The sequence below is a fragment of the Erpetoichthys calabaricus genome, chromosome 3, assembly GCF_900747795.2.
Source record: "Erpetoichthys calabaricus chromosome 3, fErpCal1.3, whole genome shotgun sequence".
Classification (NCBI taxonomy): Eukaryota; Metazoa; Chordata; class Cladistia; order Polypteriformes; family Polypteridae; genus Erpetoichthys; species Erpetoichthys calabaricus.
Window position 1 is genome coordinate 64,535,459 of NC_041396.2, and position 14,927 is coordinate 64,550,385.

The window sequence follows — 14,927 nt, forward strand, 5'->3', positions numbered from 1 at the left end:
GAAATTTCACCCTTATGATATAGAATAAGCCATTAGGTGTCTTCAGCAAAAATGAACAGAAGGACTTGAAGTTATATATGCCACATCAACCAACCCCAGGAGTTGCCCTCTAATGGGAGACAAGAGGTCAAAGTTACTCTTTTTTTTTTACAAAACTTTGAAAACTGTAATATTGTTTTATGCTACTTCAAGATTGCTGATCACTGGTACAATAAAATATTTAATATTTAATTTTTTAGCTTTCTAAGAGCCACTCTTAGAAAGGTTAAAACAACAAATTTCAAACATAAATATGTGGGGTATCGTTTTAGGCTTTTTCTAGGTCAATGATGACGACTATGATGTTATTTTTAATTTCTGATCCTTCACTAGCCCTCTATGCACCTCTGTCAGAGAGTGAAAAATGACAGATTTGCACTACAATTGAGAATATTTCAACATTTAAATTCAAACACACACTTTAATATTTCAAATATCTGACACAACTGTTTTGTTACGCACTTCCACCTCATGACGTAAATCATTATATTTCTTATGAACACCCCAAATTAGGGCTGCTTATGCTAATTCCGATTTCTAATTTCTTTGTTAACTGCACTCCAATTCTGCCTTCTCTACAGATCAACTCAGTTGTTTAAAATGAATGATAAACAGTCCAGTGGGTTTTACAATGAAGTAAGAACGTGAATCAATGACACATGGCCTAGAAATATAGTAGTCTGCAAAAAGAGGAATGGCTCACATGAAAGAACAGGGGCAACTCCTTTTTAAATGAATGAACAACAGTTGCTAAAAGATGCACTTAAATGAAAATGACACACATTAAGTGGTGGGTCGCCAGCTTTGCAGCAACAAGAATCACAGTGTCAGTGAAGAGCAGGTTTGTGTCCTGCAGCTATTTGCTAGATTCTCGTTTGACAAAAGGAACTTGGAGAATCTACTGACCAGCCCTGTACCCGGGCACGCCTTGTGTCATTGTGAGAACTCCAGACTTTGAAAGAGCAGGTACAGCCAGACTTAAGACAATGAAGAATTCACCTGGAGGGGAACCTCTGAAGTTCTCCAAGTGTTTAATTCCTTGGTTTTCAGATTTATTTTGCTTAACCCAGAATATTTAGTAAGCCATCACCAGCCTGTTGTAGTTTATCTGGCTTTGTTTATGGTACGAAAATTATGTAATGGCATAAGGACACCCAACAGCACAGCAAGTAAAAATGAAACAAGAAAGTGTTTCAAAGAAGTCTTATTGTTAAGCCCGAACGTAATGTGTCACTATGTTCTTCTTAGAGCTATGGCATCAGGTACTAGTACTGTTGCTTCCCAATTTCACGTTCATATTGGTTTTATATATTCTTTTTTAATTATTAGTAACTCTTAGCTTTTCTGCTACTAAATAATTTAATTTTTCTCCAGCAGCATTTGGCCTGCCTTGGAGTTGAAATGCTATCACATATGATAGGCCTGTTTTATGATATTGAAAGCCTACTGAATGATCCCCTTTAGGATGTGGATCACCTAAAACATATTCTAATTTGAGCTTTTAAATATATATTATAAAAGAAAATCTTGAGACGAGACTATTGCCAAGAGATTTTTTCAACTCCCGCCCTCCTCTCAGCCATATACGGTTAATGGCCTACACCCACGGTCCTCTCACTTCTCATTCATGCGAATGCTTTTGTCAGACACAGTTCCTGCGCTCTCATCTCTTATAAATTGTTACGTTTTCCTCACTTTAAGTTCTCAGTAAAAGAAGGCTTATTATGCCCAAATCTTATTGAAGAATTTCATCCCAAAGGGTTATCAACAGAAGAAATGAGTACACGAGCAATCCTAGCACCGAGAAACGATGAAGTCTAATTAATTAACGCGAAAATTGTCGATCGGTGACATGGCAATGACATGTAAAATTTTAACAGGTAAATGTAGCACATCTTCCACCGATAACATTAGACACCAAAGGAGATCTTGATATGCCATTTGTATTAAAACATTTACAGTTTCCTGCTATGACAATTAAGAAATCACAGGGACAAACATTCGAAAAAGTCAGTTTATTTATTGAGAGAAAGAGACGATATTCACTCACGGGCAGTTATACGTTGCGTTATCACAATGTATATGTATACATATATATATATAGAGAGAGAGAGCTTTATGTTTTAGGTTTCTCATAGTACAATTTTAACTATTGTACAGCATGCTAGGCTCGTAAGTAAAAGTGCCCTTAATAATAAAAAGTATAAAATATATAAAACTTTAAGATTATTGAAATGTGCCAGTGTGGATTTGAGAGAGATTTTAGCTCTAGCTGAGCTGCATGTGTTGATCTGTCAGGCAAGTAATGCTAACAGTTGATAATTGAGCTGTGCGTGCTTGTGCTAATAGTGTGATAATAACAGAGTACTTCACATTGCCTTACTAACAAAAGTACAAGTCAGGTTTTCAGCTAGAGTGTACCCAAGTACCTCCAAGACTGCTTTGATGAGTAATTTTGCCCTGTGGGATAAAAGAAGGTCACCAGAAATGTTGCAATTCAAGAAGGGATGGAATCCACGTTTGTAGCCACACCAGTTTTGCTATACTTGCCTCTGAATAGAATGTGTCAGATTACCTTCTGAGGCAAAGGTCATTGTATACGTCAACCTAATTTCTGACCTTCATCACTCTTTTTCAGCAAATTAGCACATTCATTCAGGACTACAGCTGAAGATCTGAGTGTCTCTGTGAAAAAACAGCTTTGAATTATTGGAATGAAAGACCGTTAATCAATATGTGATATGCTTGACCACATAGCTGAAAGGACATTCTGGAAAACTGGACAAGCGGGTTAAGCAAGATTCCTCACTTTAGCCAGGGGCATCATGCCTCCTTCCATTACAGTTCATAAGATCAGACGCAAATCTTTTATCTTTTGTGATTTCCATGGACCTGCACAGAGCTTTTTCTTCATCTACTACGCATGGGCAGTTGTTAAAAGATATTTACTGTACTTGAAAACATATATAACCTACATTTGGATATCAAACAACTGGCGCAGATATCTGTAGGAAAGATAGTCAACACTGAAAGAGATTGGACAAAACATGAATCGGTATAATTAGTTTGAATATTGTTTAATAAAAACCCATAACGAAACCTCTAAATAAAACACACAGAAATAAAAAATGTTTCAAAATTCCTGTGTAACATCAATGAGAAATAAAAAAAAATCATTCCAGTTTATTAAAATATTTCTCTAGGGCAACTTGCAGAACGTAATGTACGAGAACCTGCTCAATGCTGCGTAATCTAACTCAGGGCTCAGCGGCCTATCCCAGCAGAAGGAGGTGCAGGGCCAGAGCCAGCACTGGACAGGGCACTGGTGCCCATACACCCAAACACACACACACACACACACACACTTTAAGGTTGCCAATTAACCCTTACATGCACTTTTGATTTGGGTGGAACATGAGAATACCTGGACAGAACCTGCAACCTCCACATAAGCACATGCACTGGACGGAGTGGTGGCTCTGAAGCTAGGGAAATGCACTGGCAATTGGAAGGTTGCAGTTTCGAATCCCGTAAATGCCAAAAGGGACTCTGCTCTGTTGGGCCCTTCAGCAAGGTCCTTAACCTGCAATTGCTGAGCGCTTTGAGTAGTGAGAAAAGTGCTATATAAATGCAAAGAATTATTATTATTATTATTAGTGACATTTCTTTAACTATTTGACCGTCTGAACTTGTGACCAGATGAACTGATGAAATCATTGAATGTGATAATCTGTACCGAAACACTCTGTCAATGGTATTTAATAAAATCCATCCACCCAGGATTATTTCCTGTTGTTCTCCCATGAGGTAGGACACCAAGCAGGCCATATTTAGCATGAGCAGCACATTTAGAAATACACATCTTGGACATGTTTCAAAAAGATGAATCTCTTTATTCTCAGGACACAAGCAAATCAGCTCCCAACATACCATACACTGTATACATAACGTGTCTTTAGGAAAAATCTGAAGCAAATGTGCCACTCATATTAAAACTGAGAAGTTTGTCCTAAAAGTTTTAGCTTCAGTCACGACACACTTTGACATCCAAGTTTTGCTTAAAATCTTTTTTAATGTAAACTGTTTTATCTAAAACAAAAGAAACAGTGATTTTTTTTTTTATTGTGGTATCATGTAGCGTTTGTTTTATGTGTTGCTTCAAACTACGTGCATCGAGTCTTTTTTTCCCAAAATCTCTCAAACTTTTGACTTACTGTAGCTGCTACAACATGACATTTACTCTTGTATTTAAAACACTTTTCCTGGCATTTCTTCTCAATCTTCTTATTATCTCCAGTTATATCTTAAAATAATTTCCGCTGTTCTGTATTTTCAGCTAGTCTGCTAGTCTGATAATGCATCGATGCTGAAATGTTGACATTGTCTTTCAAAAGGTGCTTAATGGCAGTGCTCAGTATAAAAGGCAGTGTTATATAAAACCAGTAAGTGCACGATACACTTGACTTGAGCATTCCTAGTTTTCATCCTCTTTCTCTGGACGTTTAGAATTCTTTTGCTCAGACGTTGATGCGCTTGCTGCTTCCTGAGCAGCTCTGCTTTTTTCCACCCTAGCGGCCCGCTTCTTCTCTTCTTTCGTTGGCATCTTTTCACATTAATACTGATTAAGTCAGTGTTTGTGTTGCAATTACTTAGTGTGTTTTCTTTAATTTTTCACTTAAACTGGCACTTAAGTCTTCAATCTGCCTCAGGAATGATATAAATATGAAGAGGTAGGGGAAGTGATGGTGAAGGTAGTAGAGATGAGAACAGCGCCCATACACATGCGCCCACACGGCCGCCCTGCTGGCTGCTGCCGATAGCCGATTCTACAATAAAATAAAATAAAAAGAGGAATAACCTTGGAGGTCAATCATCACCCCAAAAGTGGATAGCAGACATCACGTAGTATATGCGTACCAAATTTCAGGTCAATAGTTCAAACGGTTTGCAAGCTACAGCTGATTTAAAATCCTGGACAGACAAACAGACAGCCACGGTAGCGTTAACGGAAAATTACAGGAATTGTGACATTGTAAAAAAATTAAAATAAAATCAATTGATTTCATATAATAAAATAACTATATTTCTATACATCAAAACAAACCCAGGGGTGTCGAACTCCAGTCCTGGTGGGCCGCAGTGGCTGCAGGTTTTCATTCTAACCCTTTTCCTAATCAGTGACCAGTTTTCACGGCTAATTAAACTTCTTTTTCCTTTCATTTTAATAGCCCTGTTTTTAAAGATTCAGTGCTCTGAATTAATTATTTTCTTCATTAAATGACAGCCAAATGGAAATCAAATGTGAAACAAGTCAACAGTTGACCAGCTAAATTGGGGCTTCAAACTCCAACTAATTTCACTCCAACCAGAGAAGCCAATTCTTGCTGTTAATTAAACTTGTTATTTAATTCTGACACAGCAGACATTTCCAAAACTGTTGATTTTCTGTTTTTTTCTAAGAACATTGTCAAAATGTTTTGGGGACCTGAGAGATCAACCTTACTGAGACCTTCATCTTTCTTTATTTTCAGATATTGTGTGATGGCACGGGGTGAGCTGGTCATGTGGCACCTTGTTTTGCGTCTCATTATTATTTGGAAGCTAATTAAAGAAAAAGAAACAACTAAGGGGCCTGAATCAAGTTAATTAAAATTATGGCAAAAGAAGTTAATTAGCAGCAAAATCTAATGAAGAAGATGGTTAGAATGAAAACCTGCAGCCACTGCGGCCCTCTAGGACTGGAATTTGCCACCCCTGGACTAGACAGTCGGTGGAAACAGCAGCAGAAATGGAGGAACACAGTCATGACATGAAAGTCAATCCGCTGTGACGGTTGTTTCCGGAACACGCAGTTTCAAATGGTTGATAGCTGTTTTATGTAAACTTAAAGAATATCTCAAAGCAGACGTTTGCCAAAAAAAAAGCCCTTGATGCATCCTAATTTCCAATGTGGCCAGCTCTTTAAATACCAGGATGTCTATTGTAGTTTAAAGGTTGAACTTCCATTGTTTTGCCTCCCTTTCGTTGATCTCTCCATCTTCATTTTGTAGGAAAAGATTTCAAGCTGTATCAGTAAACAAGGCAGAAGGTGCGCTCCACTGGGTTACATTTCAGATGAAAACTTCAGTGACTTGCCTTTTATGCCTGATGTTCTCCTCCGCTGACAGTCCTTCCTTTCCCTAACAGCCCACTAGAGTCCTCCTCAAACTGTGCAAACTTCTTTATCTGCACATCTGGATTTTACTGCATAGCTCCTCACCACTTTGGATTGTACACCTTACAGTCTTGTGTGCTATACTTTGTTGATAATGTCATATTAATGTTATTCCAATTATTCAAATTTTAATTAAACTCACGGTGTGATTTCCATTGACATAATTTTATCTGACTAGCTTACATTGCTCATATAACATCTATAAAATGATTTTTAAAGCATATGTATTTGTTTGATGTAATTACTAGTTGTAATTTCGCATTCCAGGCACCTTATTTATTGTTAACTTATGTTTCAAAATGGGCCTCTTTCCAGAAGGAACAACCTAAAGGTTTTTTTTGTGGTTTTCTATGGGATGTGTCAACTCTGAAACTTAAAGAAATCCAGTAGACAATTTGAGGCGTTTTGTATGCTCGCTTGGCCTGTTTTTACTAAAGGCGCATCATTTATTTCATCACTTTCTACATGTCGATGCATTTATTATATAAATGCTGTGTGCTTTTCAAGCTAAACAAATTCTGAAGGTTGCATTGAACATGAAGCTAATGTCCGTCTTGAAAAGTCAGATATACCTCATATTGAGGCCATTTTGTTGTTAAACATATTTATGGCCGTGTTACATAAAATTTAAAACACAAAAAGGAAATAAAATGTTAATGGAAATCAAGTGAAGTTAGTTTAGTGCCCAGTAAACTTGTGGGATATTCAGCATCTTTTTATTGGGAGAGCTGAAATGTCATTGTAATAAATGAATCAAGTTTATTTGAACTGCTCCTCGCACCTTCCTTATTCAGTTTAAAACCTTCTGAACTTCTTAACTGTTTAAGTGATTTAGTGAAACACTTCTCAGCAATAACCAAATAGACAGAACTAGATGCAGTAAGGTCACAAAGCGTTTGGAGTGAGTAAAGCCAGTTGTGGTTTGAATATTTCCATTTTGGTTTGGGGCGAAGGGTGTGTTTGTGTGCTTTTTTGTTTTTGCCTTAGCATTTGCATGCGTGTTAGTGCCAGCAGTCCCACGTGATGCACAATGTCATCCTGCTTTCTGTCCGTCATCCTCCTTCTCTCCTAATATTTGTATCCAGGGACAGGGCCCAGTCCTTCTTTGTACTATGCTGAAAGTGACACTAGATTTGCAGATTGTTTTTCCCTGAAATTATTTATGTAAGCGCAGTACATCCTGGAAGTCACCTCATTTCATTGTAGTTTGTTTATTGAGTTTGTGAAGAGCAGTACATGAAAATTGTTTCATGCAGTTGCTATCTTCACTTACACAATGCAATGCTGTCCCTTCTTCTTCATTTTCAGTAGTAAACACATAAATAAAAGAATAAAGCACCAAAAAGTACAAAACACAAATGTTTAAGACCTTGCTGAGGGTTGAAAATAAAGCGTTGTATCCAAGAAGGATACCACCTGCTATACACTGAAAGAAGTATTCATTCAACTTAAAACAATTAAGGTAATGATCCACACTTAATATTTTCAATCTGAACCAATATAATTCTTTTTATCTTATTGAACCCACAATTTTTAAGTTGAGGCAAATCATTTAGAGTGATTGGATGTAATTCACTTGTTTTATACTGAAGTAAATCTATTTTTTAAGTTGTTACAATTTAAAATGGTTTATTGGTCGTAACCTGTTTTTATGCTATTAGAAATATTATGAACATAACACATTCCAATGCTGTACTTTTTACATTTATTTAAAAATCTAGCGCAAATACACAAGCATTTTGCAGTGTAAATCTTAAATATACAACAAAAAATGATTAAATATTTCTACAGCTTTCTGGAAAGTATGTTTTATTACAAGTTCTTATACTTAAAAGTAACAGTTGAGAAACAGGGTTATTTACCAGAAATCCTCCGTTATAAAAGTCTGCTGCTGAAAATGACCAGACCTGTGTAGCCGCGTCCACTCCACTAGAGAAAGTGTTCTTCTTTTTTAGCAGTTGGAAAGCCAGCATGCTGGAAAGTTCAACCGGAAAAATATACAAATGGCCCCTCGCACACAGCACACGAACACCCTAAAATATTAGGTTAACTGAAATAGGGTTTTTATGTTTATTCCCCCCACTATAACTTACTTTGGTACAAACATTTTTTTTTACTTTGATTGAGATCTGAAACCAAATATTTCAAGCTACAACACTAAATAACTAATCTTAAGTTGCTTGAAAGAGAAAATTTACGTTGAATGAACAACATCAATGTTATACTTTTTTCAGTGTATATTGACTGGGTTTGTTTGTTTTCCCATTCAGATACTAAAAACGTTATCACGATTCCTCCAGTTTAGCAAGTTAAAAGTATCGCAAAGACACTCCAACTCTGTTATAACAATCTGAATATCGCAAATGGCTTTGGAATTCTGCTCACCAGCAAAGTAACTCCATCAACCAAAAAAGGATTGTTTGATTGGTGCTGTGGTGGCACTGCAGATACCAAGAAGGCGTGGGCACCTCATGCCAGCTATTGACTGCAGCGGCCACCCTCTGGGATGTGCTTGTTCTCTTCTTCTCCTCTAATGGGTTTCAGAGCCTTTACATTCAAGGACTACGACTGTACGACGCGGTCACGTTTCCACAAGCTGTCACTGATAGGAATTCGGTGCTTCTAATTTGTAAGGCGTCAAGCTTTGGTGATTGTGGCTTATGAATTGTGTTTGATTACTGAAAAGAATAAGAAATCAATTTAATGTAAACAGCCACTTAGTAAACGACCAAACGATCAATGTGATCTTGGTGAAGTTTGCTCCTTTTCTCTGTGTGGACTTTTCTCCCAGTTTAGTTTTTCTCCTGCTGAGATATTTGTGTTGGGCTAACTGACACCTCTACATTAGCTCCATGTGAGTGATGATGGGATGTCCCATTTATGACGTTCCTGCCTTGAGCCACGTGCTGCTAAGACAGACTCTGGACACACAACCCTTAAACAGTTTTAATGGATGAACGTGTGTGTTATACTGTATTGAGGAGGACTTGTGTCTTGTTCTGTGTATTGTATTGTATTGATGGAGGATCGCAGGAATCGTGGGAAAGAGGGGTCCTTTCATCGGATTGGCTGGCCAAGCAATGTTTCAGCTGTGGAATGGCCAAATGGGGGAGGCAGCTTCATGGCTGAGGTCTCCAGGACTCTAAACAAATCCAAATCATATTATGTGATGTCATCTACTGTTAAATTCTGGTCCATATTTGTAAAATTTAGATTTTTATACTGTATTGAGGATTTGTTCTGGTCTGTGTATTGTATTGTATTGTATTGACCCCCTCTCTTTGACACCCACTGCACGCCCAACCTACCTGGAAAGGGGTCTCTCTTTGAACTGCCTTTCCTGAGGTTTCTTCCAGTTTTTCCTTGTCTTCCATTTTTTCCTTGTCTTCTTAGAGAGTCAAGGCTGGGGGGCTGTCAAGAGGCAGGGCCTGTTAAAGCCCATTGCGGCACCCCTTGTGTGATTTTGGACTATACAACAATAACTTGTATTGTATTGAATTGTGTACAACTGACTCATTGAATTCAGCAGCTATAAAGTAGATTTCTGGCTTGAATTGCTGGTTGGTCACCAGTTCTTAAATACCTGTTTTCAGAGCAAGAAAGTCCAATGGAACGTGAATGTGAGACGATGTGAAATTGACTACTTGATGACAACAAAATATTAGTGCAGCCTGTGGGTTACTTTAAAAAAATAAAATGGCCATCCCAATAGAAGGCTCAGCTGCAGATTCATTGGTTTGAAAGTAAAGGAAGATCCGTGCTGAGTAGATCTGTAACTGCTGATGTCCTTCTAAATGGCTAGATAATATTATCCATCCATCCATCCATCCATTTTCCAACCCGCTGAATCCGAACACAGGGTCACGGGGGTCTGCTGGAGCTAATCCCAGCCAACACAGGGCACAAGGCAGGAACCAATCCCGGGCAGGGTGCCAACCCACCGCAGGACACACACAAACACACCCACACACCAAGCATACACTAGGGCCAATTTAGAATTGCCAGTCCACCTAACCTGCATGTCTTTGGACTGTGGGAGGAAACAAGAGCACCTGGAGGAAACCCACGCAGACACGGGGAGAACATGCAAACTCCACGCAGGGTGGACCCGGGAAGCGAACCCGGGTCTCCTAACTGCGAGGCAGCAGCGCTACCACTGCGCCACCGTGCCGCCCAGATAATATTATACGTAACTAAATTAAATGATCTTCAAAGGATAATATGTTATGAAGTCATGATTAATGACTGGTAAATTGTTCAAATTTTGTTAAAACGTTTGACTATTTCTCAGAAGAAGCTCCTCAAACTGCAGAGAAGACAATTACCTGAATATGCAATTAGACAAACCTCGCCTGTGATTGTAAGCTTTGTTAAGACTGGAAGTCAGATCATTGATATATTTGATTTACAAGACCGCTATTCCTGTATATGGAGCTCAACATTATAATTAAAAGGTTCATGTGAGCTCCTAAAACAGAACGATTAGTATTTACATATTACAACAGGGCACACACATGACTGTTGACTGATCATCCATCCATCTTCTTAAACCACTTATCCTGAGCAGAGTGACAGAGCAGCTGCAGCCAATCCCAGCAAGCGCCCAGTGCAAGGCAGGAACAAGCCTGGACAGGACGCCAGCCCCCTGCAGGGTTGAACGCACATAAACAGCCACACGCTGGGCCCACTTTAGCACCACCAGTCCACCAAACCTGCATGACTTTGGACGGTGGGACACGGAGAGAACCTGCAAACTGCACTGGGGACGTGAACCCCGCTCTCTTGTGTCACAGCAGTAACGCTACAATGTGTTTGGCCTACCGTATTAACGGATTTCCTCAGACTCATTTTTTAAAACAATATACCCCACGATATTCTTTTACAGGCCGATACGAACATCACATCTGGAGATGGGATCAAAATCTTGGATTCCTCCATTGATCATTTTTCTAATTAAATTGCTTGGTTTGATTTTATGACTCAGATATGATGAGTGCTTAATTATGTTCTCCGGCAAGAGAGACACCAACCAATTTGCTGTGTTGCCAACAAGACTTGAGGGAAGAAACTACAGATCCTGATATTCAGGAATAAGGATCAACAAATATTGTAAAGGGCGTATTTACAGTCTGCTGTGGCCTGGAGACAAAAACTGCTGGCAGCCAAAGCAAATGAAAGACCTTTGTCATTCTTTTACAGAGATAATAATGATAATAATAAGAAGATGATGAAGAAGAAGAAGAAGAAGAAGAGGAATTATAATAATAAAGGTATGAGTAAGTGAGTGAATGAGTGAGTGAAGGTATGTGCATGATTTGACTTGCATCCTGTCCAGGGTTGGTTCCCGCCTTGCTAGAAAGGAAGAAATAATAATAAATAATAATCTTACATGTGTTACCATTCTAAAGCAGAAGCAGTTGTCTTCAAACCCTGGGTCATATGACCAACACGTTATTACCAAAGCAGTACGTGATGCTCTTTAAAGGATATGCAAAGTGGGAAATATTCTTCCACTTACACACAAACTTTTGAAAGCAAATTAAGAGAGCAACCAAAAGTCAATCGCGCGTGTTAAACAGATGTAAATATTGGCCACCATCATTTTTTTTTCATACAGTATCATCATGAAAATAGGGGCCAAGTGTATTTTGTGATGGAAGTTTGGATTTTGAACAGATCGGGAGAAGACTAACGACCGCTTACTAAGGCTGCCCACCTCCTATAGCTGGTGCTGCCCGCGACCCCCTGTGTCACACCTGATTTCTCCAGTCTGTCGTTTTTGACAGGACCGCCCCAGACTGAAGACATCCACGCTTTAGTAAAGCAAACAGATGGCGTGTGTCAGTTCCAAAGAAGAACTTGTTAGGCAGGTCCTTATTGGAGTCCCACTCTTCTCAATCGGCCCGTAAAGACGAATGTCTAACCGCATCGCTTACATATTGTGGGGAAAAGACGTTCAGTAGTGCCCCGAAATTGGGAAAGTAATAGAATCGGAAAACTCGTTTGGTTTGCTCATTGCCTAAATCGGGTGTAGTCGAACACAACGCTTAATGTAAAGGCAGAATGCAAAGAAATGTGTAAGGAGAAAGCAACACGCAGGTCCGTGCGGGCGGAGCCGAAACAGGCGGGCCGAGAGAGAGGACAGAGGCGGCTCATCCCCGGGATGCCCACTCGGGCGGGCGAGTGTCTGTCTTCTTTAATTATGATGGCTGGAGAGAAAAAGGCAGGGAAAATGTTTTAGTTTAAAAGCAGACAGAGAAAACAATCGCCGTTGAATGCGCCTGTTTGTTTGCAACGACGTGTCGTTCACAGCAATTGTTCGGGCTAACAGTGGATTTTAAATAAACCCTGGCCAACGCCTTACGGGAGTCAAGTTTCACCAGAGACAACTGTCTCCTAAACCCCCCACCTCAACCTCCCATCACATAACTTGTTGGTGTCAAATGAAAAGAATCACAGGTACGCACATAAACTACAGCGGAAAGAAATCTGCAACTGGTACATTTAAAAAAAAAATGTCCCCAAAACGTGCCTTTCAGACTGAGATCCCATGTGTGTCATACAACATAACAACATCTTCTAAAGTTTTACAACACATAACAAAATGGATCGAAGCAGAGTGCCAGTGGAGTGGGGCATCTATTGAAAAAAAAATAAAATAAAAAGCTCGCCGCTGAAGTGGCTAATAGAAGATATATGATGCGAGTAGAAAATCAAAATGTGAAGGAAAACAGCAGCATTAACAGAAGTGTCAAAAATAAGTCCATGGTGGACAAGGGAAACAAAGGCTAGATCTGTAATAAAATCGGGAACAAGAAAAAAGCCTCAAACGTTTTGACAGAATACCAAGTGTTGGCGTAGCGCGACAGGTGCAGATACACCTGCGCGGTCTGCAGGTCGCGGCTTGACAGCAAAAGACTAAAATTACAGTTTTTCACACGCGGTCGAAACTCCTCCAGGCTGATAAGGTAGATCCACACAAGCAGCGGCAGGTAGTTTTCACCTGAGTCAGGACTACGCTGGGAACATTTACAACTCATGAAATCAAGTACACAGCCTCAGAAAATAAAAGGAAAAAAATATATTTATATAATCCGTATCCACCCTGAGCAGAATACACGTCTCATCCAGCAGCAGCAACAGCAGCAGCAGCTCCCATCTGAGCAAAGCGGAAAATAAGTTAAAAACCCCAAGCCGCAGAAAGACAGCCGGACAGGTGTGAGGTGCCCCGGACCCGACGGAGTCGCCGCGGCGAGTGGCACACGCATCACTTACTTGTCGTGTTCTTGTGTCATCTCGGTCGGTCGGACTGGACTTTCTAGTTGGGACGGTAAATCCGATCCGGCCTCTTTATTTGAAAAACTAATTTGAGAAGCCGAATAAGGGCTATGTCAGAAGCGTCCCTGAAAGAACGGGTTTTGTTGGCTTTTCTCGCTTTTTGAGGTTTACAAAGATTGAGAGGCCGGTTTTACCTGTGCTTAGGGTTGGGATTGGGTTACACCGGACAAGGGAGGAGGGGACTGCGCTATAATAACATTGCCCGGTTGTGTTTGATTGGGCCGCTCGGTGGGTTGGGATGGGTAGGGTTTCATTCAGTGTCGCTCACCTGAGAGAGAAACGCTCCGGAGGGTTGAATGTACGCAGCGCGCTTCCCAAAGTGTCCTCGACACCTGTGTCATCTGGGAGTTACCTGCAGCCGGAGTCTGGTCAAAGAAGGGACGCTCTCTCCAGATGAAAGGCCCGGCCGGCTGGCGACGGCAGCGTTTATAGCAGTAGTAAAACAACGCATTCCTCTAACTACACCAGACTCAGGTGTAATGGGCACTTTACAATGACATACCAGTAGTAAGTTCTCGTTTTTAATCGATAGTTCATCTTGAAATTGTTAACTAGCTAAACGTGTGTCGATGAACACCGTGTTACATCGAATACACTCTTCAGAGCCTGATGACGCAAGTGGCGCTTTAGGGGGCATCAGCCCATCAACTGGACAGACGTTTATGGACGAAGATCAGAAATGTTTAAAAGAGGTCGCAGGCAGCCAGCATGTGGTGGACATCCCCCCGGTGAGGGGATCCTCAAAAAATGAATAAACTTGTGGAGCTGGACAGAAACCTTAAAAACTAAAGATAGTAAACTGAGGAGGCCAGTCGACTCACAGATAAGCTGCCACAAAGCCAGTCTCCTTCTCACGACGCTATCGCAGCCCGGATAAAATAAAAAATCCAACGGCGTTTATAATGTTTGGACCTAAAGAGATTCACCTGAATATCTGCTGTTCATTATAGCACCTCGTAAAATTTTTACCAAATATTTTGGTAGGTGTTTTCCGAGGATTATGTGAAGCAAAGAACAAATAACTTTTATATTAGGTTGAACATTTCCCAGCTCATATAAAATTGAATGTTATAAATGTTAACTATTCATACAACACACATATTCATCCATTAATTCTGCTGTACGTGTTAAAATGTGTTAAACCCAATGTATCGGCAGCCAGACCATCTTATGTGCACATCCACACAGGACCACCAAGTTAAACTAATAGGTGCCTTTTGGAAGAGAATCCAGGAAAAACATGGAGAGATAGATAGATAGATAGATAGATAGATAGATAGATAGATAGATAGATAGATAGATAGATAGATAGATAGATAGATAGATAGATAGATAA

General features: G+C 39.8%; 1 protein-coding gene across 5 annotated transcripts in view; it reads right to left on the reverse strand.

The window, feature by feature from the left end:
* The window catches only part of grhl1 (grainyhead-like transcription factor 1), a 53,994-nt gene extending 40,295 nt beyond the window's left edge, over window positions 1–13,699 (reverse strand). For 2 of the 5 annotated variants that reach the window (XM_051924922.1, XM_051924921.1), the window contains exon 1: window positions 13,358–13,494. In XM_051924922.1, the coding sequence (XP_051780882.1) occupies window positions 13,358–13,380 (23 nt within the window). In that variant the 5' untranslated portion in view covers window positions 13,381–13,494. Of the gene's footprint in view, window positions 1–13,357; window positions 13,495–13,528 lie in introns of those variants that run through there. The other 3 variants (XM_028796875.2, XM_028796874.2, XM_028796876.2) reach the window with 3 other exon arrangements.
* Window positions 13,700–14,927: the final 1,228 nt, after the last annotated feature.